Source organism: Knufia obscura (genome assembly GCF_036327395.1).
Source record: "Knufia obscura strain CCFEE 5817 isolate CBS 148926 chromosome Unknown scaffold_1, whole genome shotgun sequence".
In the NCBI taxonomy this organism is placed as follows: domain Eukaryota; kingdom Fungi; phylum Ascomycota; class Eurotiomycetes; order Chaetothyriales; family Trichomeriaceae; genus Knufia; species Knufia obscura.
In genome coordinates, this window is record NW_027042687.1 from 3,254,046 (window position 1) to 3,277,119 (window position 23,074).

The 23,074-nt window shown below is 51.5% G+C and overlaps 9 protein-coding genes across 9 annotated transcripts; 8 read left to right on the forward strand and 1 right to left on the reverse strand.

Moving 5' to 3' along the window:
• Positions 1-708: 708 nt before the first annotated feature.
• PMZ80_001223 (uncharacterized protein) lies at positions 709-3,110 on the forward strand (the record flags this gene model as incomplete). The annotated part of the gene is made up of 2 exons (XM_064869670.1): positions 709-1,032; positions 1,080-3,110. 2 exons carry the CDS (start codon positions 709-711, stop codon positions 3,108-3,110), a joined length of 2,355 nt encoding a protein of 784 aa, XP_064735167.1.
• Positions 3,111-4,062: 952 nt separating this feature from the next.
• Positions 4,063-5,943, forward strand: PMZ80_001224 (uncharacterized protein; the record flags this gene model as incomplete). The annotated part of the gene is made up of 1 exon (XM_064869671.1): positions 4,063-5,943. The coding sequence occupies one exon, from the start codon at positions 4,063-4,065 to the stop codon at positions 5,941-5,943; it is 1,881 nt and encodes a 626-aa protein (XP_064735168.1).
• A 729-nt stretch (positions 5,944-6,672) lies between these two features.
• On the forward strand, positions 6,673-9,204 carry PMZ80_001225 (uncharacterized protein; the record flags this gene model as incomplete). The annotated part of the gene is made up of 1 exon (XM_064869672.1): positions 6,673-9,204. The coding sequence occupies one exon, from the start codon at positions 6,673-6,675 to the stop codon at positions 9,202-9,204; it is 2,532 nt and encodes an 843-aa protein (XP_064735169.1).
• Positions 9,205-9,844: 640 nt separating this feature from the next.
• Positions 9,845-11,551, forward strand: PMZ80_001226 (uncharacterized protein; the record flags this gene model as incomplete). Its single annotated transcript, XM_064869673.1, has 1 exon — positions 9,845-11,551. One exon carries the CDS (start codon positions 9,845-9,847, stop codon positions 11,549-11,551), a length of 1,707 nt encoding a protein of 568 aa, XP_064735170.1.
• Positions 11,552-11,905: 354 nt separating this feature from the next.
• HIR1 (HIR complex subunit) lies at positions 11,906-15,034 on the forward strand (the record flags this gene model as incomplete). The annotated part of the gene is made up of 1 exon (XM_064869674.1): positions 11,906-15,034. The coding sequence occupies one exon, from the start codon at positions 11,906-11,908 to the stop codon at positions 15,032-15,034; it is 3,129 nt and encodes a 1,042-aa protein (XP_064735171.1).
• A 297-nt stretch (positions 15,035-15,331) lies between these two features.
• On the forward strand, positions 15,332-16,889 carry PMZ80_001228 (uncharacterized protein; the record flags this gene model as incomplete). Its single annotated transcript, XM_064869675.1, has 2 exons — positions 15,332-15,907; positions 15,966-16,889. 2 exons carry the CDS (start codon positions 15,332-15,334, stop codon positions 16,887-16,889), a joined length of 1,500 nt encoding a protein of 499 aa, XP_064735172.1.
• Positions 16,890-17,409: 520 nt separating this feature from the next.
• RPL16A (60S ribosomal protein L16A) lies at positions 17,410-18,227 on the reverse strand (the record flags this gene model as incomplete). Its single annotated transcript, XM_064869676.1, has 4 exons — positions 17,410-17,548; positions 17,602-17,914; positions 18,007-18,142; positions 18,207-18,227. 4 exons carry the CDS (start codon positions 18,225-18,227, stop codon positions 17,410-17,412), a joined length of 609 nt encoding a protein of 202 aa, XP_064735173.1.
• A 254-nt stretch (positions 18,228-18,481) lies between these two features.
• IPI3 (Pre-rRNA-processing protein ipi3) lies at positions 18,482-20,155 on the forward strand (the record flags this gene model as incomplete). The annotated part of the gene is made up of 1 exon (XM_064869677.1): positions 18,482-20,155. One exon carries the CDS (start codon positions 18,482-18,484, stop codon positions 20,153-20,155), a length of 1,674 nt encoding a protein of 557 aa, XP_064735174.1.
• A 454-nt stretch (positions 20,156-20,609) lies between these two features.
• On the forward strand, positions 20,610-20,953 carry ATX1 (Cytosolic copper metallochaperone; the record flags this gene model as incomplete). The annotated part of the gene is made up of 3 exons (XM_064869678.1): positions 20,610-20,655; positions 20,705-20,752; positions 20,802-20,953. The coding sequence occupies 3 exons, from the start codon at positions 20,610-20,612 to the stop codon at positions 20,951-20,953; spliced, it is 246 nt and encodes an 81-aa protein (XP_064735175.1).
• Positions 20,954-23,074: the final 2,121 nt, after the last annotated feature.

Here is a 23,074-nt window from a genome sequence, read left to right on the forward strand (position 1 = left end):
GGCTGCACCGGGTGAGTTGCGAAAGCTGTCTCGTAATATGCTCTGAACTTGATATCGAGCAGGTGTTGAGAATCGCACTGCTTCCAGGGAAACGCGCAGGAGCCGTCTATATGCCGACGTGACTGCTGGGCCGGCCTGTGTCATCGGCACTTCGCCCTCGGTTTGCAATCGGGAATTGCAGTGACTCAAATGAATAAAATGCACCAGCAAAGGAAGTCGCGAGCTGATGACCGCGCTTGCTGTCAAGGCTGTATCAATCAAAGGCTCCGAGTCTCCGACACGTGGTCGAGGCTTTCGTGCCAAGCAGTCACGCCTCGAGTCCGTTGAAAACGGCGCCTAACTTCGACCTGCTTTCTCTCTTTCATACAACTTCATCACCACGACAATATCATTGAACATCCATCGGAGGCAGTGAATTCTGTGCTTGCAAACACGTGTCCTGCTAGTCACCAGACTTCCAGGCTTTTGGGTCATCGCCACAGCCGGATACTGTAGACTACTGTTTGACTGCACATAGCTGCTCTCGCTCGACTGCGCTTACAGCTGCACTGACACGATACAACATTCCCTGGATTTGTCACGCACTTGTCGATGTGTCTGGACTATTTTTTGTCAAAACTGATGCGCTAGGTTTATCCTTCTACCCCAGTTCTTTCTTTCCATTACCATTTCAACGTTTTTCGCATTGCCCATTTCTAGCTTGTGATTATGGGTCGCATGGCTCCTCAGCGAGCCAACAACAAGGGCAATGCCCAGAACTCTGGCGGTGTCCGCGGAGCGAAAGTGCAGAAACAGCGGAAGAAGCACAAGGTCGTGCTTGAGAGCGCAGGCACTAAAGACGATGACAAGCTTAGGGTTGTGGTGAGATATGGCATAGACTCGCGACGTGAAGGCATGGCTCACACTGTACAGCTCTCCTTTCATGCAGAGCCACCTCCTGGATACACCTTCATTCCTGCCGGCAATACACAACTGACTGCGGCCATGAAAGCGTTTGCGAAAAGAGGAGGACAACAAATCATGGCGGTTTCGGTCGGTTTGTGCTATATACGCGAGTATTGGAGCTGACTTGTGTTTAGGCCACACCACATGCTCAGCGACACGAGCTATCCCGAGAAGTACACAGAATTGGCTACCATATCCCCACTGAAGTTGTCTCGCAGGTCTGCTCGCACTATGGTATCCGCGTCGACAGTTCTGGGCGCCTGATAGGCGAGCAAGAGTCCGAGAAGTTGTTCATGAAAATCTCCCAGAAAGGAGAGGTCGTGCTGAACGAAAACATTCGTGACCAAGTGACCATCAACACTGAAGCCAAGGAGATTATTCGTGACCTGTTCCCTAAGATCCCGGACAACGATCTGTTTCAGATTATCAAGACCGCTTTCCAGCTCGGCGACAACAGAGTTGGTACAGCAGAAGAGATTCCTCTTGTTCGTAGAGCTCAGCTTTCTGTTGTTGCCCACATCCGTCATTGTTACACAAATTACGACAAATTGCTCAGACAGGTGCCCTACAATGAAGCTCGCCACATGGTCGAGAAGACCACATTGAGGAAGCTGGTCGAGTGGCGAGGAGACGAGAACGATAAGACCGAGGCAAGCAGAAGAGCTGTTGATGATGCTGTCCGCGAAGTTGTTGTCCTGTCAGACGAAGAAGAATCAGAATCCGAGCTCGAAGAAGGTCAAGTTGTCGAGGGCAAAGACATGAAGGTAGAGCCCGTGCGCAAGCCAGCTCGACCCGAAGTCACAACCGAGCATAGACCTGTATCGCCTGGTGAGCCTTCGTCTGGTGAGGATGCCCCACAAGGTTATCGCTATGTGCCCCAAACCTCAAGGAGAAATGCGCCAGTACAAATTGCGTCTGATGTCATATCGCGGCAACAGCAAAGTCGATATGCACTCTGGGACCAGGTGAGGAATGAGTATCAGAGTGGAGTTGCGAGCCAGGAAGCTCCACGTGTTCTTGCTCGAGTGCCCTTGAGTAATGCTCCCATGACCAGACATGCGCCTGGACCACGAGAAGTGGTATATGAGCAGATACCGCCAGTGCGTTACGTACTTGAGGAACCACAACCGGTGAGCGTGATATATGCACCAAATGAGCTATATGGCTCAGGACTGCCCAGAGACAGCACTGACAACCGACAGGCACGCATCGCACGACAACCAAGTCCGCCAACTTTGTTCCGAGGTGCGGATGGAAAACTGTATGAAAGATTACCACCGCCACCTGGAGATGTTTTACCACTAAGACGGAACTACACTCCACCCACAGGTCGAGCTGTCCCAGTCAACGTGCAAAGTCGCCGTTCTGCTTCACCCCATCCTCATCGGCCGCAGTATCACCGACGGACGCCCAGCATGAACGATGATGGCACTATCGTACAGTCCATTGAAGATTCTGACAGCGCTTACAAGTCTACATCTTTCCGTTACAATCAATTCGAACCTTATGCAAGACAGCATCGTGATGCTAGGAACGTGGCGCCTGAGCGCCATACTCAGCTGATTGATCTGACAAGCAGTGCGCAGCAAGCAACGGAGCGGATGCGAATAAGTCAAAGTCCACCCCCATCGCCTTATTTGTCGCGGCCGAGGCAAGGTGGCAGAGACGTGGAAATGATTGATGAGAACCGGCCGCCTCGACAACGACAGCTGGTCGACATTGATCGTCAGTTGGCAACGCCTGCGTCATCCCAGCAGCTCGATCGTGGCATGCCTTCTGTCATACGAACCCGCGACGAGTATGTGCCGTCGCCGAGGACGCACCTGCATGAGAGCCGCTTTCCCACGATGCACGACTATCCTGCACAAGCTTCGTATGTCCAGAACTCTGCGAGGGTCGCTTCGAATGCCGGCGTGCCTGCCTACAGACAGGTCGCGTATGAGCCGGCGGACGATAGGCACATGCTGAGCAGGCCCATCAAATATCTGCCTGAACCGGACCCGCAAACATACAACGGTCAAAGACAACAATACTACGTACTCGAGGGACAAGGTAATGGTCTTATACAACCTCAACAATTGTACGATGATGCTCCTTCGCATCGAATCGTGCTCGACGCTACGGCGCCGATGGACGGTGTCCAGTACTCAGCAAATCCAAGGTGAGTGCAGTCTACATGACTATTAGGTTGAAGCGCGATGGACTGTTTCCGACCCATAACACGCGACTGACACGTCTACAGATATCAGTCATCCTATCGTACCGCCTACGTCCAGCATTGACCATTGGACTCCCCTTGATGCCATTGCTCACGACTGCGTGGATCATGTATGTTATGTCATCCTGTTTCCAGAAGTGTACATCAACTCGCCTTCATTGTATAGTTGTGGATTGCACGGCGCTACTCACTAATAGTGGACCATTCGCGCTAGGAACGCCGTTTTATGGAGTTAGTCTGTTCATGATACCCATGTCGCATTATGTGTTCGTTGGACTGTTGAGCAACTGTGAAAACTATGGTCATGGCCAGCGTATGGGGAGGACATTAGCGAGCAGAGACACTTATGAGCGTGACAGTCGATAGATAGTCTTCAAGTAAAATCTTACATTCGCTTGAGGCGGGCTATGCTACCTATACAAGGCTTTCAACGCTTGATGTTTTGCGCTCTAAGGCCGAGGTGACTCGTCAGTTCCTTCGACACCAGATGCACTTAGTACCTACCCGAGGCTGTAGTGGTGGACTGCCGCACTGGTTCGCTGGCTAGATGCAACGTACCGCAACACATCTCGTAGGTACAACCAATGAGCCCTTTCGAACCCTTAGTCTAACAAAGGTCCACACATGAAAAGACCTCGCTACGAGGACAATGTTCTGCAACTTGACTCGGCTTGCATATCTTTGCACGATTGATAAACATCTAGCCTTTCTGCATCTCTGCAATGATCGACTTTTCCACGCGCAGCCCAACAACCGGCTGGCCATATCCTTATTCCGCAGGCAGATGCAATATCTCGAATCTCGTCTGCCATCCTTGTCTATAACATGCAGGTTTTCCTTCACTTTGAAAAGACGGATCCAGCACACGAAGAGTAACCCTCGACAACATAACGAGCGGTATGGTTAGTGAATGGCAACGCCCAGTGGCTACTGACGAAGGCGTTCTCCTGAAGCCACTCGACTATGCGACCGTGCATACACAAGCTGTCGATGACCATGGAAGCCTGGGACTGCCGGCGCAATATCGGAGTATTTCACTACTCGATTGGTCACTGATTGCAATCTCCTGGACCTGCGGCGGCCTTGCTCTTCTCTCAGTGTTCAACCTTCAGATAGCAACCAGGATAGGACAGACCTACCAGCTCATCGTCGTGGGGTTCCTACTTTCTATCATGGCCTTCTGCTGGCAAGGTCGGTCGGTGAAAACATTTTTTGCGATAGAGATCCTGCGTGGCAGGTCGTCCCTCCAGAATCTGGAAGCTATCCTACAGCTTGACTGCACCATTTCAGGAGCAAGCTTTATGTTGAGAGCCAGCTTGCTCTTTCTGCTAGCCTTCCCACTCGGTCTAAGCATTGCGTACAAGAGCTTTGCCGGCGGAAGAAGTGTTACGCGAGACGCAGATCGTAGGATGCAATGTGGTATAACACCACCTCCCGGCACACAAAACTCTGGATACGGCTTGTCACTGTTTTCAGATACCTTCCTGCCTTATTGGTCTGACCCGAAGTATCAGCAAGCCTATGGCTATAGCATGTGGTCAGATTCCGCTACCAGGGTCGCACTACTCGATGGTCCACTAGATAAGGACATCAGAGCATTTCAAGACTCGCTCAGAGCCGATCAAGCAGGTGTTATCGAAGCTACCGTATCTGCAGTCCAGACCGACCTTGTTGTTGAATGGGACGACAGGACCTTGCCTGATATCGACACAAATGAGCTACGCTCTTGGCTTGGCTACGGGTCCAGCAACTACGATTCTTGGAATAACACCGAACTTCTTAAAGCTTACCTTCAAGGTTCGGAAGCAGACACGAATTTTCTCTATTTGGACTGCCGCGTTGTAAGCATAGCATGCTGTTGTTATGGCGGTGGCTGTCCTGCTGACAGCGTCTCCCGTAACACGTTCTTTCTCACATCTCATGCCGATACCAAATGGACTGGCCCTCAGCAACTTGACGCCTTCTTCCATGCAGCTCAAGGCTTCCAGGTATCGCTCAAGCGGTATAAAGGCACTTGGAATGTCACACGAAGCACGTCACGGCTCGTCAATGCAGTACTCCTATCTGATGCTCCCCTAGCGGATGAGAACTACAACTTCGACGACGTTTTCAGAACGGTATTTGAGACCACATACTATCTCTTCCCGTCCATATACTCCATCATGCTTGTCGAATACGACTGGAAGTTCCCATGGGCTCGATCAGACGCAGCGGCCTGTGATCCAACCCCACCAGAATCCATGCATTTAACGAATGTAACCAGCGATACTGCCTTCATCGCTACAATGGTCTGGTCACGAGTGGCAACGAAATGGGGACCTACAAGCATCCAGTATGGGCTTCTGGATCAGAGCGGCAACGGGAAAGCAAGCATGGAATACACTACCGAAGCCAAGATCTACATCCACACCGAAACACTGAAGCGGCACCTTGGACTTGCGGTCGTGATCCTTGTTCTACCACTGCTTACGGCGATATCAGTGCTTCTACGGTTGCTACCTTGGCTGCGCGGTGCACCGGTGTCAAATGGCTTTGGCCTCATAAGCATGCTGGCTGCTGTTGATTCGAAGACCCTGGCTCTGCTGGATGGCGCAGGATACTCGGGCAAAGTGTCACGTACTGTCAATGCCGAGTTCTCTAGTAAGATGCGGGAGGACGCTCTACTTGTGCGTAGATCCATGCCGGAACAAACAGTTGTTGTGGCGTTGAGTGCAGAAGACAGTGGTCGTGGTTCGAGGGACCCGCGGATCAGGCTGAGGAAGGGTGCGCTTTGTCGTTGAACCTTACATAATCCAGAACGACAGTACAGATGAGGAAACAGCTTATATACAGTTGTCTCAAAGCATCTGCCTGTTCAACACTTGAGTCCGTGGTGTAAAAGACTTGACTTGCTAATACTGTCGTTTCTCAAAGAGGTGTGAAAGGGAATGTACTTATAAGGAAGGTGCGACGAGAGCACCTCCGGCCGCTCATTGGTCAGTCTAGGCTGCCGCTAAACCTGCCCAAGATTGTGCTTAATGCGTCCAAATTGTGCTTGATGAAGGGACAAGGGGCCATCCACGTCGACTGGCGAGTGGCCGACGTATTCTGCCTCCTTTCCCTTCGCACTTGCAGTTCATGCCAGGCACAATGGCGACTTCTCTATATTTTGACACACTGGACTTGATCTATGGTAACTTCAACACACAGCATTTCTATCAGTCAGGCTCGCCGCTGCCCAAAACTGCAACATACGGTTGCTACATGCCTTATTTGGCCCCCAGGATCTGAAACAGCTTACATCTGAGCCTTGCGCGGCGGCTGCTGACTGATGAGGATGTAACCCGTTTCGGAGGCCGACCATGAGACACAACGTCTAGGGCTCGCTATGATTACTACGACATTAACAACGATTGCTGTTAAGGTTGTTTGCCTTGATCGTCCCTCCGTACGTGTCACTACAACGTGTTTCCGATCTTTTCCTCACAGCTATTCGGCGTCTCGAGTGAGACGCACCTCGAATCAGAAATATGCCCATTGTCTCAACCCATGGGAAGGCACCCAGTGACACGCCTGTCACTACGGACAAGGCGAGAACAGACAGGCAGCTGGATGGCCCATCTGTACAGGTTCCAGAGATACCTAACGATCTTGAACTGCAGATTGCCATGGATGAGCTTGCCACCAACGGCTCATCCGAGGCTTTGAAGATCATGCTCGCAAAGCAGGCAGGTGTTGATCCAAGGACTGTCTTATTGCGGAGCACTCCGTGGAATGTGGACAGTGCTAGCGGTGGTCAGCTATCTTTCATCGGCAAACTTGATTCTCTCGAGGACGCAGGCCGAGAAACCTCAGAGCTTCTAGGAAGCGAGCCACAGACGAAATCCGTCAACATAGATCTGATCGCGGAAGTGGAAAGGTGCGAACCCTACGGCTACCAACCCCTAGACTCATCGAAGCAAGAGATTCGGCTTCTCAAGCTGAACGAGACAGAAGCACTTGGCCACTACAACCACCTCACCACCCGGACATTTTCAGTCAACGATGCGCCTAGCTATCACTGCTTATCATATGTCTGGGGTGACCCTGATCGGTTCATACCTCTGAATTGTGATGGAAAGTATATTATGGTAACGCAGAACCTGTACCATGGCATCAGTCTGAGCTTCTCACGGTATCCTGAAATCTATCTCTGGGCGGACGGGTTGTGCATCAACCAGGACGATCTTGAAGAGCGTGCTCAGCAAGTTCGTTTGATGGGAAGAATATACAGTGGCTGTTCTCGCGTGCTGGCCATTCCAGGGCACCACAAGTACCAGCATGTTGCTCAGAATGAGGTCACTGTAGACGATGAGAGCAGTGTACCGAGCAGCCCTTCAACACCTACTCCAGATGAGGAAATTCTACTGGAAGTTGTGTCAGCACCCACTGCGCAACACCTAGATATGACAACGGTGCGACCAGCCATCAGCTTGATGAACCTTTTGACACGTGCGTGGACTACCAGGGTAGACGACGGTGCCATATCTGCGGGTAAATGGGAGATGTACGGTATCCCAGATCCCAAGCTCGAAGAAGGGCGGAGCATATGGAGCAATACTTTCTCCTTTTGGGAAGAAGATTGGTTGTGGCGGAAATGGGTACTACCTGAATGTGTTCTGTCGCACAAGGTCATTATCTTCTACGGCGAATACGTGGTCAGTCTAGATGCTCTGATGGAGTTTTGGGATGCTGCTCACAGACACATGCCGCCCAAAGCTCTTCGTCACGGACACATGGCAGATGTTTTCAATAGAATACTGCACACAACGCCCGCCACAACTATCTCGACATTGCGCAGCCGACGCAGCGGCAGACAGTCTGGGGGAGGGGAAGAGACGCAAAATCTCACTACAGTTCCTGCTCATGCTGAGGGCCGGCAAGTGGCTACTGATTTGCTTACTTTGCTTGCCTTGAGCCGGAATAACTTTGTGACCGACCCGCGAGACAAGATCTACGCCATGCTAGGGCTAGCAACCGACGATGTTGCTAGATCAATACCTCAGAGCTACCACGAAAGCAACACTACCATGAAGACCTTCTCAGATGCTGCACGAAGTTTCATCGCCGATGGCCGAGGCTACGAGCTCCTCGAGCATGCTGGCGTCCACCATAAGATCCCTGGCCTGCCGTCTTGGGTACCTGACTGGACCCACCAGTCTCGATCGAAGCTGAAGACACATCTATACCAATGTACGACAAGCTCTGGCCCGAGCATCTCACTATCTAAATCAGATCCCAACAAAGTTACAGTACGTGGTGCAGCACCCAAACGTATCATCGCTGTTGGCCCAGCCTGGCGATACTACAGCAGTGGTGATGATGAATTGGACATTCATTCACAACCTTTCATGCCTATGAAGACGAAGAGCGACGATATCATGAAACTACCCCCATTCTCGGATGAAGACGCCCGTTGCTTCATCTTGCAGATGGCCACCAACCTAGCGGATGCTGCCAAGTGCAAGGACGTCTATGGGGAAGACCTGAATCAAGCCATTGCCAGGACGCTATGTGCTGATATTTCATGGTCTGGCGAGCGGCTCTCGGACTCCCCAGCCGCGCTGGAGGCCTTTCAGAAAGCCTTCCACGCTTTCCAGACATTCTACGCCCAAGGACCTGAGCCAGATCAACTACCACTCGAGCCTGGCTCTAAGTTACGAGTGCACAACTCCGGCATATTCGATTGGATTCTTGAATGTTCTGAGGAGGAGGCCGACAGATTCATGTGTGAGTTATGGCCGTTCGCGATGGCGTTGCAGGAGGCACAGAGAGGGAGAAGATTCGCAATATTGAAGAACGGATCATTGGCAACGGTGCCGTGGGACGCTGAAGTAGACGATCTCGTCATGCTGATTGAGGGCGCAAGAGTACCGTTTGTGGTCAAGGCTCAGGATAAAGCCCACAAGCAGGATGATCCTATGAGCTTCGAGCTGATCGGAGACTGCTACGTACATGGGCTCATGGACGGTGCGCGCGCTCAGCAGGGGTCGTTCAAATGGCGGGATGTGACCTTACGCTGATCTACTGCGAGCAGTCATCTCTGTGGCATTTATGATTTGTGCCCTTGAGAAGTATCGTGCAATTGAATACAAGCGTTCGACAGCGAGCCGAGGTCAAGAATAAACCGTCCAAAGCCTTGCTTGCATTCATCAGTGAGGCTCTGCTGGCTGGGCTGCAGCGCGATCGGGGGTTATGATAGAGCATGCTAGTAATAGTAACCGAACGGGGGGCGAGGATGTGTAATGCAAGAAAATAAAGGATTCGATGCTGCAGTAAGAAGGTGGACAGCACTCCTTTTGGCTAGATTTAATGGCTGTAAGAACGCAAATCGGAGAACTCCGGGCATATAAGTGACCCCGAGCAGGGGTTCTCCACAGCATCACCGTACATATCCGAAGGTGGGCTGCCCCCAATAGACTTCGGCAGTCCTGGAACGCATATAGACAACGTCGGTTGAAGACGACGCGTGGGGATGTACATAGTTTCCTGACTCCTGAGTATCCCGTTCTGGCACCAGCACCAGAAGAAGTAAAGACTATTGTTGAAGCGCAAGACACTGTGTTGTTGAGCAACGCCGAGCGAGCTACTGTCGAATAAATATCTAATAAATTGGTTTGCCGTCGCCAAGTATCTGGCTACTGCTGGCAAGAAGGTACTAATATGGGTGCCACGCAATCGAAGACAAGTCCATACACCCTTGAGACCAAGAGAGGAAAGCTTAAAGGTATCGAACAAACAGACCTAGATGGCAAGCCGGTCCTGCAACGGTATCTCAAGATCCCATTCGCCCTTCCACCAACAAATGGTCTACGCTGGCGAAGACCACAACCTCTGCCTCAAGACTGGTCCTTCTCGACATCTTCCGCCGAGCCAGGTGACTATACGTCTTTCGGACCGATATGTCCTCAACCAATATACAACCATGGCGCTGCCCTGATCGACAATCCGGATAACACACCCGAGATACAAAATGACCAGTCCGAGGACTGCTTGTACCTCAACATCTGGGTTCCAGCCGGAACGCCTCCGGCAGATGGCTGGCCAGTACAGTTCCACATCCATGGTGGATGGCTGCAGGTTGGTAACGCGAACCAGTCAAATGACAACGACCCCTTCGATCTCCTTGCGCATTCAACGCCGAGAATCATCGTTGCGCCAACTTACCGACTGAACCTCTTCGGGTTCCTCGCTGGCCAGGAGCTACAGGATGCCGAGAGCGGTGCTCCCGCACCAGGAAACTATGGTCTTTGGGATCAGCGAGCTGCGCTGGAATGGGTGCATGAGAATATCGGTCTCTTTGGTGGAAATCCGAGTCTCATCTCTGTCGGTGGGCTATCAGCCGGTGCACATTCGGCTTTCCTCCAGCTGTACTATGACACGTATCTGGCGGATGAGAAACAATTGATCAAGCAGGTTTACCTCTGGTCAAATGCGATGGCTATCCAGCCTAACGCGACGACTTCTCAGACATTGACAGATCAGTGGCAGGAGCTGTGTGATGTTACTGGGGTAGGGAAGGCAGATGAGAGTCCGGCGCAGAAACTGGACGCACTGCGCAATGTCCCAGCGGAGAAACTGGTGGGTGCGATATCGAAGCTGAAGATGCATACCTTCAGGACGAGCACGGATAATGATTTCTTGTCTAGCAACTTCTTGCAGACGATTCATGATGGAAGCTTTTCGGGTTTGCTGGCTGAGCATGGTGTTCGATTGATTCTTGGTGAGGTTTGCGATGAAGCAGAACTGTACAAGCTTGTCAACCCGCCCAGTACACGTGAAGATCTGCTGGTGCAGCTGGGCAACTACTATCCTAAGCATGTGGTTGATAAGCTGCTGACGCTGACGGATGTGTACGACATCCCTGATGAAAACAAAGATGGCGCAAATAGTGAAGAGGTCAAAGAGAGGTATCGAGATGTGTTTGCGAGGATGGTAGCAGATATGCAAGTTCATGCGTCGGAACGAGGACTGACGAAGTGCTTGCTTGCTCCGTCGAATGGTGCAACGAAGGTGCCTGAAGTGATAAGATATAGAATATCATGGCGAGCGAAGGGCTTGGACAGCCGTATCTCACCTAAGGTGGGAGTGTGTCATGCTGCCGATACACCAATCTGGTGGATGAGTGGTTTTAGAGCTGGGTACGATGAGGAGGACAGGAAGAAGACACTGGAGTTCCTGAAACCATTTGGTGAATTCTTGAAGGGGAAGCCATGGATCGGTGGTGTTGGGAAGGGAGAAGATGGTGCGAAGAGGATTGGGAGGTATCTTGATGAGAAAGGAGAGACCCATGAGGTTGTTGAGGACAAGCTGTGGGAGAAGGCGATGAGGGTCTGGGATGCGGTAGCTGAGGCGCAAAGCATTACCTAGTCGATGAAGGTTTCCTCGGAGTAAGACGAGGTTCGTCTAGTCAATAGCAGAGAGACGTCCAAGGTCTTTAATCAAAAGCTTCAGCCTGCGAGCCCCTGGAATGCCACTAGTTCTTGGCTTTGAGTTAATGCCTGGAGCAAGGATCATTGCCTAAATGCTGCCTGAAACATAGTCGTGGTTTCACATGCGCTCCATTAACAAACGAACGCGTTCGAAGATGAGCATGCCACTGTACGCGATTGAGTGACCTTCGATACCGAGCTCGGACTGGACTTTATACATCAAGTGTTGCCAGCCAACACAGTAACGCGACTTCCTCGACATGCGTAGTCGTTTCCCAACCAGACTGCGGAAATGCGTATAGTCAAGCCAGTATGGCTCGCTCATCCTGGCGAGAAGAAAGACCACGAAATATACAGCTGCCATGTCTCACCTGATGGCGAGCGTCTGGTCACCGGCGCAGGTGATGGCTATGTGCGAATATGGTCGACCGAAGCAATATACAATGCGACAGACGCAAAGTACGACAAGCCGAAGCAGCTGGCTTCGATGAGCTACCACTCTGGCACCATACATACCGTCCGTTTCTCGCCTGGTGGGAAGTTCCTGGCATCGGGCGCCGACGACCGCATCGTATGCATATACAACCACGACCCTACACCCCCTCCGCAAGCGACTTTTGGCTCGAGTGAATCTCCCCCAGTTGAGAATTGGCGGTTGTTCAGAAGGCTGGTAGGGCACGACAACGATGTGCAAGATCTGGGCTGGTCATATGATGGCACGATATTGGTTTCTGTCGGACTGGACTCTAAAGTCGTGGTTTGGTCAGGATTTACATTCGAGAAACTGAAGACAATCACGAGCCATTCAAGTCACGTTAAGGGTATAACCTTTGATCCTGCGAACAAGTACTTTGCGACTGCGAGCGATGACCGTAGCATCAGGATATTCAGGTTCACCTCTCCCAGTCAGAACACAACTGCTACAGATTCGGTCTCGAATTTTATACTCGAGGCCACCATTACCCAACCTTTCGTCAGCTCTCCTCTTACCACATACTTCAGACGTTGCTCGTGGGGCCCGGATGGCGCTCATATCGCAGCTGCAAATGCTGTCAATGGTCCCGTGAGTGCGATTGCTATCATCGAGCGTGGCACATGGGGCGGAGAAACAACACTTATCGGTCACGAAGCGCCAGTCGAAGTCTGTGCGTTCTCGCCGAGGCTCTACAGTCAGCTAAAACCAGGCCAGTCACCTCCAGCGGGCCATCCAGACCAGCACACCACAGTTATCGCATGTGGAGGTGCCGATAAGAGCTTGAGTATATGGACTACCAGCAGCCCTAGACCCTTGGTGGTAGCTGCAGATACTGTCAACAAGTCCATAACAGACATTACTTGGAACCCTAGTGGAGATGCAATCTTTGTCAGCTCGGCAGATGGTACTATCATCGTCGTGGGGTTTGAGCCAGGAGAGCTTGGTTATGCTAAGGACACTACTGAGAACGACCGATCGCTTAGTAAGTTCGGCACGTCGAGGAAGGGTCTTGGCTTCCCAGAGACTACTGATGCGTTACTACTGGAAGAGATGAGCAAAGCAGGTGAACAGAAACAGCTTGAAGGGCGAATGGGAGCATTGATGGGAGACTCGTCACAGCCTGCCACGAATGGCATCACACCTACAACTAATGGTACGAGCAGCGAAAAGCAGGTCAGTGGTACACCTGCGCCGAAACCAGATGCTGCAGACAGGGGCGACAAAGACCAAGAAAAGCTAGAGAGGCTGAAGAACAGAGTTGAAATCACAAAAGATGGCAAAAAGAGGATAAAGCCGCTGCTGATATCATCTTCAGGCGGAGCAGAATCGTCACTGCCACAAACACGATTGATGAGTGCTGCTGCGACAGCTACTGCAGCAGATGAAGCGCCGAAGTCTATTCTAGATCTCTCGAAACCCTTCGATGGACTGCCGAAGGGAGGAATACAAGCCCTGCTCCTAGGCACGAAACGTAAGTTCGCAGAGATGGAAGGCGAAGAGGAGGGCTATACTCAGAAAGTCATCGATGCAGCAAGCCAGAATGGTCGAGTGCCGATCGTGGAGCACGCGGTGGATGGTTTAGTGCCAGCAGCGTTACGTCCGCCAAAGACGGGTCAAGAGGTGGCACCAGATTGGGTTCGTCCGGCTGTATTGAATCCATCTTTGACCACCAGCCAAGTGCGACTATCAGTGCCAAGGATACGAACACATGTCGTGGCTGGCTACGATCATTCTGGGAACCCGACAGACGTCAGTACCGACCCATTGCGGAATAGAGCAGATTATGTCTTTGAAGCACGGAATCCACCCGCTGCATCATTAACAGGTCGAGCCCAGGATCGAGAGCCGTGTCGAATCACGCTCACAAGGAAGAACCAACCTATGTGGCAGGACTTCCTGCCTAGGAATGTACTACTGATCACAGGCAACGAAGACTTTTGGGCAGCAGTAGATGAGACAGGCTCGATATTCTTATGGACACCGTCCGGCAGAAGGTTAAACAGCGCCATGGTGATGGAGGCGCAGCCCGTGATACTAGAGTGCTACGACTCGTGGCTGCTATGTATCAATGCTGTGGGCATGTGTTATGTATGGAACGTCAAAACTCTGACATCACCTCATCCTCCAATATCAGTTGCACCAGTGTTGGATGCAGCGATCTACTCGTTAGCTGCACATCCTACTGGCGCACCAGCCATCACGAATGCACGACTCAATTCCGAGGGGCGAATTATCATCACCTTATCGAATGGAGAAGGCTTTGCTTATGCACCGCAAATGTACTGCTGGCAGAGACTCTCTGAAGTATGGTGGGCCGTTGGCAGCCAGTACTGGAATACGACAGATTCAGGTGTGGTGGATGTTATGTCGTCGAAGAAGAAAGATGGTGAGAAGGTGAATCCTGCTGCTGGTGTTTTGCCCTGGATGGAGAGACGGACGACAAGTGAGACATTACTACGCGGCCGGGCGTACTTTTTGCAGCGACTGATCAAGGTGCTTCTGTCAAGAGAAGGGTACGAAAGCTTTGAATCTAGTGTCTCGATTGCGCATCTTGAGAACAGAATTGCTGGTGCGCTTATGCTTGGCTCGAAGGATGAGTTTAAGCTTTATCTGCTGATGTACGCTAAGCGATTGGGGGCGGAAGGTCTGCGGTTGAAAGCTGAGGAGCTGCTAAGGACTTTGATTGGAGGCATCGTCGAATTTGATGATCCGTCTGCGCAATCACATGCTGCAAAGAAGAATGTGATCGAAGGAACGAACTGGGAGGATGAGTCTGGGCTTGTTTGTGGGTGGGAGAGGAAAGAGCTGCTGAAAGATGTGGTGATGTTACTTGGCAAGCATCGTGACATGCAACGAGTGACGGTACCATATGCGAGATACTTGGGGGTTCTAGATAAGGAGGCGGTTAATGGAGGAGGTGCTGACACTGATGCTATGGCATCATAATCATCGAGAGCACGATGCTTTTTCGACTACCTTATTTGAATATTCCGCACCGTTGTGTATATCTAGAGGACGGACGTATGGTGGGATACCGGTTTCCCGGAACGATGCTTGGATACGTCCGCTGGTTTGCTCCAGCATAGAGGAACAGCAAGAGCGGCGATTGATCTTTTGATACCCAAGGAGGTCCCTAGGTGCCGGATTGACACGTACATCACAATTTGACGTCGCTGTATTTGCGCTTCTCTGCCACTTTCACTTCACACAATACCGAGTTAGGCCTACAGATTCAACAGCATTATGCCATCATCAAGCTCAACAGTCAACGAGCAAATGCATGACGAGATCGAATTGACCGCTTTTAGTGCTTCCAGAGATGAATCAGCGCACAAGGAGGAGCGACAACGGCCCGACATGCCTCATGGCTTCACAATGCTCTCGGTCGATTATTCGAGTCTGCGCCTACCGTCGATGTACACCCGCCCAAGCTCCTTCCTGCATTGGCTCCTGATCACAGCCTGTCTCATCCTTTCAGCCTACGTCCTTAACTCGATCGCAAGTCCCTCCACTACCCTGTCACGACACCACGATGCGCCATCCCTACGGATCCTCCAACCATCAGTCAGCTCAAACAACAACCACAAAAAGAAGCACGATCCAGAGAAATGGCTACGCGAGCACTCCAATCTCAACCACTTCGAGACGGGCAAAGAACTCTTCAACGACCGACCAAAAGCCGCAATCATCAGCCTTGTCAGAAATGAAGAACTAGACGGCATCCTCCAAAGCATGAAACAGCTCGAATGGCACTGGAACAAACGCTACAACTACCCATGGATGTTCTTCAGCGAGCAGTCCTTCACAGACGAGTTCAAGGTACACACCATTCCACATTCACACCATTGCCAACAACCCAGCTAACACGCACCCACAGTCCGCAACCACAAACGCAACCTCCGCCCAAACCTCCTACCACCTAATCCCACCCTCCCACTGGAAACCAGCCACCCACATCTCCCCAACCCGCTTCCACTCCTCCCTCTCCTACCTCGGCACCCTCGGCGTAGGAAAAGGCTACCTCCTCTCCTACCGCAACATGTGCCGCTGGAACAGTGGGTTCTTCTACCAACACCCCGCCCTCTCCTCCTACAGCTACTACTGGCGCGTCGAGCCAGACGTCCACTTCTTCTGCGATATCCCATATGACCCCTTTCGTTTCCTGCGCGATAACGGGATTGTGTATGGATTCAACATGAATATCCTGGATGATGCGCGGAGTTTTGCGAGTTTGTGGAAACGCACGCGGGAGTTTATGCGTCTTAGACCGGAACTTGTGAGTGAGGATGCGGATCTAAGCTGGTTGGTCGATGAGGGCGGGAATGGAGGCGAGTATAATGATTGTCAGTTTTTCTCGAACTTTGAGATTGGGAGTTTGGACTTCTTTAGGGGCGAGGCGAATAGCGCTTACTTTGAGTATCTTGATTCACCTGAGGTGGGAGGGTTCTACTACGAGAGGTTCGGGGATGCGCCGGTTCATACGTTGAGTGTGGCTATGTTCGCGGGTGGGAAGGACAAGATGTGGTATTTTAGGGATATTGGGTATCAGCATGATATTGCGAGGCATTGTCCAAGGCCGGAGGTTAGGAGGGGGATGTGTGATTGTGAGGCGACGGGGTTGGATGAGAATTTTTATAAGCTTGTGCCTATGGAGAGTCCGCAGAGGAAGCCGGGGGATAGTTGTTTGAGGTTGTGGTTGGGTGGGGAGTGGTTGGAGAGGAGGGAGGGGTATGAGGCGGAGGTTGAGAGGGCGTTAGGGGGTGATGGGTTGAGTGGGTATGTTAGGAAGGAGTTTGAGTGAGGGTATCCGAGCACGTGGTTGGCTCAAAGGGCGAAGGGTCTGATGTATTGAAGTGTCAGAGTTTGTTGAGTGGTTCTCAGAGGGTTCATGATTGCGAAAGCTATTGCCGCGATACTGGTGCTCACGTTAGCGGGAAGACGGCCACCCGCAAAAGTGTGTGAGGGGCCGTCCTCATGGTGCCGTGGAAACCACAATGCAAAGAACTTCGGAAATGGTTTGTGCATTTTGAGGTATCACGACCAGCAGGTATGTGCCTGCTATATCTGCGACGAAAGCATGCATGCCATCGAACGTGAGTAACGGCCTTTGACTCGTACATCCACGTTCAAGCTCCGTATCAACTCGCAATCTGCTCTTCTCTCATCTCATGCAGCCAGGAGGCCCGACCATGCCCGAAAATAGGTCGAGGCGCTGTACTCTTGTCCGTATTGTTTCAACCACTCTGAACACGGCTGAAGAGGTGTATATCTTGACTTCGTATCTCGCTTCATCCAGGAAACACCCACACGCGAAAACAAATCTAGTAACCAAGCTCGGCGAGAGCCTTTGTGGTCTTGTCGTCCTTTGCGCCAGTCCTCTTTGCCTCGGCGAGTTGTCTTCGAGAGGCCTTCTTTCGCTCGTAGTATGCTGAGCCCTTGGCTTTTCTTCGCTCCTCGAGTCTACACGATCATTAGTCACTGCACTTCCTTCCTTCCTCAGCACTCTGTCATACCTTGCAACAACATCCTGGTACTTCCAGCCGACCTCGTGAGACAATCGACCAACTGTGCAGAACTTTCGGCCAGGCTTCAATCGGAGTACTCTCAGAGCTTGTGGGACGACCATTCTCTGCTTCTTGTCATATGGTGGTGGGACTCCCTCGAAGACCTTCAGTCTTTCCATGGCGGCGGCACCTCTGGCGGTCTTGTGTGGGATCATGCCTCGGACGGCCTTGTAGAAGATTCGGGATGGGGCTCGGAAATGGAATGGACCACCTCGAGTTGGGTTGTATCGAGTCATCTTTCGGAGGTAGGCATGGTACTTCACTGTAAGTTGGTTGTATTAGCCTTGATCCTGCTCATCGATCCTGCAATTCCTGCTCCTGCTCGACAATTCGTCCGGTGGTAGGTGAACGTACGCTTAGCTCTGAAGAACTCGCCGGAGATGTTGAGGGCTTCGCATCGGACGACGACAAGCTTCTGGCCGTTAAGAAGTTGCTTTGCGACTGTGCTGGCCAGACGACCAAGCAGGTGACCTTTGCCGTCAATGACAACCTGAAATTTGTCAGTCCTCCGTTTCCATATGCGCGCCCTGTGTGCGCTTCGGTATTCAACGTACGACTGGCTCGAAGGTCGACATCTTGCCTACACTTTGACAAAGAACGTGCAAGGACAAGAAATTGGTGTAGTGGTGGTTGTCAGTAACTTGTGATTCCGTCTACGAGTATGCACCCAAATTCTGGCGATCCGTAACCTGCGCCAAGCAATGTGCGGTCTGCTCTTTCCCTTCCCGCGCTAATGATGTAAGCTAACACATCCTGCCTTAGGCATTACTATGTCCTGCATGTGAGGATCGTGAAACTTTTCCAAGAAACATACGATGGAATACACAAAATGCTAACGGAGAGCTTCATAGCGGCCACAGAGACGGTCAAGCCGCCGGCTGCTCACTTGGGCTCTAACTTGAAGGATGTAGGCGTCCTTCTGCATGAATTCCAGCCTCAGTGCACCCTCCGGCAAGGTTTCAAAAAAAGTTCTGTCGCAAAGAATTGTCTAGCTTTCAGCAGCACGCATGTTTTCGCAGCGCAAGCAGGAAAGGCTGTGGTCTATGTCTACAGTAGGGAGAAGGGGAACCAGGAATCCACCGTGCCATTCCCTCAGAAAATCTCGAGCTTGACCTTCGCTGAAAAAGCAGCCATCCTGATTCTTGGCACGCAAGATGGAAAGTTGATGCTGTGGGAAGTCGCAACAGGTCGCGTCAGCACCTCGTCGGCATCACACATCGAGGCAGTCACGAGTTTGGTAGTATCTCCAGATGGTGAAAATGTTATCTCGGCATCTGCTGATTCGAGTGTGCATGTGTGGTCCATCAGAGATCTTGTTTTGATAGAAAGAACACAGAATGGCTTCAACAACACAAGGAATAGGAGTGACCCCATTGCCACATTCTCCCAGCATAGATCTGCTGTCGCCTCTCTCGCGGCTGGCCATTCTCAACACACTTCTACCAACTTCGTTGTTTCAGCTTCAGACGACAAGACATGCTACATCTGGAACCTCGAAACTCTCCAGGTATTGCGCACTATCCTGCTTATTCAAAGGCCAACATGTGCTGTTCTCGATCCTGCTGACAGAGCAGTTTACTTTGGTTCGGTCGACGGCAGTGTTCAGGCAATCAGTTTATTCGAACAGCAAAGCTCTGCCCATTCGTCTATGCTTGACAACTCGTCGCGAGTCGCTGCTACAGCAGTACAACTCAAGTCAACAGAGAAATGGTCGCCATCAGCTGGGTCTGAGCCAGGTGCAGCACAATGCATCACGCTCAGCTATGATGGGACTTGTTTGCTCACGGGTCACTTATCTGGCAGAATACTGCAATGGGAAGTGGCGAAGCACCGCTTGACCTCCGAGATTTCGAACCTGACAGGACAATCGGTGACGAATATTCAAATGCTGCAGCCGGCCGGCTTTCAAGGTCTGGTTGAGACACCGACCTACAAGATCACAACGGTGATGAAGCCACGGCTTGAGCTGGCTGATGCTTCGGCTTCGTCCTCATCATCTGCAATTCCAGCCGATTATACGCTTCACATGCAAGTCATGCAGCAAGGTGGAAATAGAGTGCCAACAACAGATATTGGCGCTGCGTTCCATTCAGCTGCGATCCCTCAATCCCTTCTTGATGCAGCAGTCCAATCTTTGGCCCAGAGCAAGGTCTCAGACGGTCAGATAAACAAGGGCCGCGCAAACGGCGAAAGCACGAATGCGGAACTGTATAAGGTCGACCAAATGCAAGAAGAGCTACTCAAGCTCCGGTCACAGGTCGCAGGTCACCAAAAGCTGGATCAGGAGCGTATCGACAGACATATTGCACGTATGAGAAGACGAGAAGCAGTAGGTCTCCAGAAAAGAGAAGCATTCTTTGCAGCGAAGAAAGCGGGCAAGAATGGTGATGAAGCTATGAAACCATACATGCAAATGGAGAAAGACATCGATGCAGAGAGCGATGAGGAGGCTACTGCTGAGGGCACAGGCAAGAGTAATGGAGATGTCGAGATGAAAGGCTGAAAGAACCAGAGTCACATCGTGAAAGAACCTCCACCCCGGAACAGGAGCGCACATGCTCCGAGCTTTGCGGCCTGAGGCGGTCACGCCATGAAACCAAAAATTGCCGCCTCCCGAAGATGTGGCACCCAAGCCTATCGGCTTACCAATTCAGCCCCACCAATTCTCACCGCAGGAACAATGAGCATGAAACCATAACGACGCCTCCTGAGTGGTACAAAGTCACAGTCTATATCAACGTGTTGCTGCTAACGAACCCTCAATCGACCTTGCAGACAACTAACCGCAACATTCTCTACGACATCATCAACCGACTCCGAACATCCAAACATCTGCCAGCGCAACGCTCGGTCGCTTGTGATTACAAACTCAGGTCAACAACCTCAGGAAAGCTGAGATCAATCGGACGTTCAACCCTCTATACTCCCCAAATCAGCGTTCTCTACAGCCCTTCAAGATGTCCGAGCACAAGTACAAGTTTAACGTCACAATGACCTGCGGTGGTATGCCACATTCTGATTCACCTTTTGAACACCGTGATACTGACGATAGGGAAAGGTTGCAGTGGCGCCATCGAGCGAGTCATGAAGAAGCTAGACGGTTCGCCTATTCTCAGTCCTTGAAAGCATTCGTTCTGACTTATTGACAGGTGTAAAATCATATGACGTCTCCCTCGATACCCAAACCGCCGATATCACAACTGACGAGAGCCTCTCCTACGAGCAAGTCCTCGAGAAGATCAAGAAGACTGGCAAGACAGTAAACAGTGGTGAGGCTGATGGTGTGCCTCAATCTGTCTAAGCAAGAGCATGGATGTAATCTTGATGGCATTTGAGCCTACCATGGATAGCAAGCAAGCATAACACAGAATGAAACAAATTCAATAATCTCCTTCCGCGCCACAAAGTCTACTAAACCCACGCAGTCAGCCGTATCATGTACCCGATGTCCGGTTTACAGCAATGGGATTATGCAGCTTGAGGTGAATTACGGACAAATGGGAACATAACAAGGAAAAGGCGGACAGAACACTCACTGCTCTGCTCATATCACGCGCTCCTGAATACTCGAGTCACCGGTCCTCTATGGCACAACCACAATGGCTCTTGCCCAGCAACAGGCAAAGACCCACGACTTCAGAGGGGCGCAAAGACATGGCAAGCTCAAGGTTTATACTCCTCTCCGCATAACAAAGATCTTCGGCATATTATGTGGCAGCGACGATACTATCGTTAAGAACTGCAAAATATCACGATACAACACATGTCTTAGCCGCTTCTTCACTGCAATGAGCTCGAGTTCCAGCGAAGCAGGCAGGAAGAGCACAGACACGGTAAGGAAGGTGCTACCGATGAGCCTTAGATAACACAATTTGTTGAAAGGCAGGCGCGATCCGCCACGAGGAAGCAGCGACCCATCAGCGGGGAAAGCACGACCAAAAACTAGGGAGGCGCAATCATGAACACCCAGATATGCTCGAAGCAAGGTAGGCGCTACTGATAGATGCATGGAACTGTAACCTGTCTCGCAAGCACGCAGTAAATTATTAGGTAGGGACCATCGCAACAGGTGCGACCCTCGTGGACGGAACCGCAACCCGCTTCCAATGTACTATATAGCATGCACACGTCGGGCTACGATCAAGGAAAGCACGGCAGGAAGTGATAAGTTACCCAGAAGCCACGATCTGCGCCAAAGAAGGCGCAAACAGCGAGTAAGACGAGGAAAATACGAGTGACATTAAGAAGACACGGTTACCCAGGAAGAAACCACAACCCACGGCGATGAAGGCGCGACCCAGTCACAATGACTGAGGAAGGCGCGTCCCTGTTACTCTGTGCCTGTCTTCGTTGAGCACGCAGAAATGACGATACTAAGGGCGACTGCATCTCATGGATCAAGGAAGGTGCAACTCAAAATAATGATTCAAGGAAGGCGCAACGGTTACAAAAGGAAGGCACGATCGAGAAGGAAGCTGCGATCAAGAAAGGGAATCGAGGAAGGCGCGACCGACAGAGAGGGAAGGTGCGATTCACAAGACGGGTCAGGCCAAGCACGATCCGCCAAAGACCACGGAAGGCGCGGGTGAACAAACACTGGAGGAAGGTGCGGGTCACAACAAGGAGTATCTAAAAGGCGCGACCGGTAAGGGAAGGAAGGCACGACCACAGAGCAGGAAGGCACGACCTGCTATAAACTACGGAAGGTGCGACTCGAGGCACGGACTAATAGGAAGTCGCGACCGGTAAGGGAAGGAAGGGGAGCAGGAAGGCACAACCTACCGAAGACCACGGCAGGTTTGACCGGTCACTCAAGGAAGGTACGACCGACGAGAGAGGGAAGGTACGAATACATGTTAACGAGTGGAAGAAGGTGCAGTCTGAGAGAAGAGTGAGAGAGAAGGTGCGATCAACAAGAACGGGCAGTCACGACCTGCTTAAGGTCACGGAAGGTGCGAACGAACAAACACTCAAGGAAGGTGCGGCTCGAGGCCCGGAGTATCTGGAAGGTGCGATGGGTAAGAGAATGAAGGTACGATCCACGAGACCAGGTAAGCAGGACCTGTCAATCACCATGGCAGGTGCGATTGGGTGTTCAGCGAAGGTACGACTAATGTGGTAAGGCAGGCGCTACCGACGGCAACATGGAGGAAGGTGCTACCCCCTGGTAAGACGAGGAAGGTGCTACTGGCTGATATATTGTAGGAAGGAAGGTGCGAGTTACTGTCAAGGCTAAGAAGGTGCGACATCATGCTGTGTTGGGTGTGGCAGCCAATGATGGGGAGGGGATGCTGGGACCGGACGATTGCAGGGACCAGCACGTGAAGGCCTCAGTGAACTGAACATCTACCTTAGCAATGCTGCCCTACTATACAAGACATTTTATGCTATATTACCTATGCAAAGATGACACATATATGCA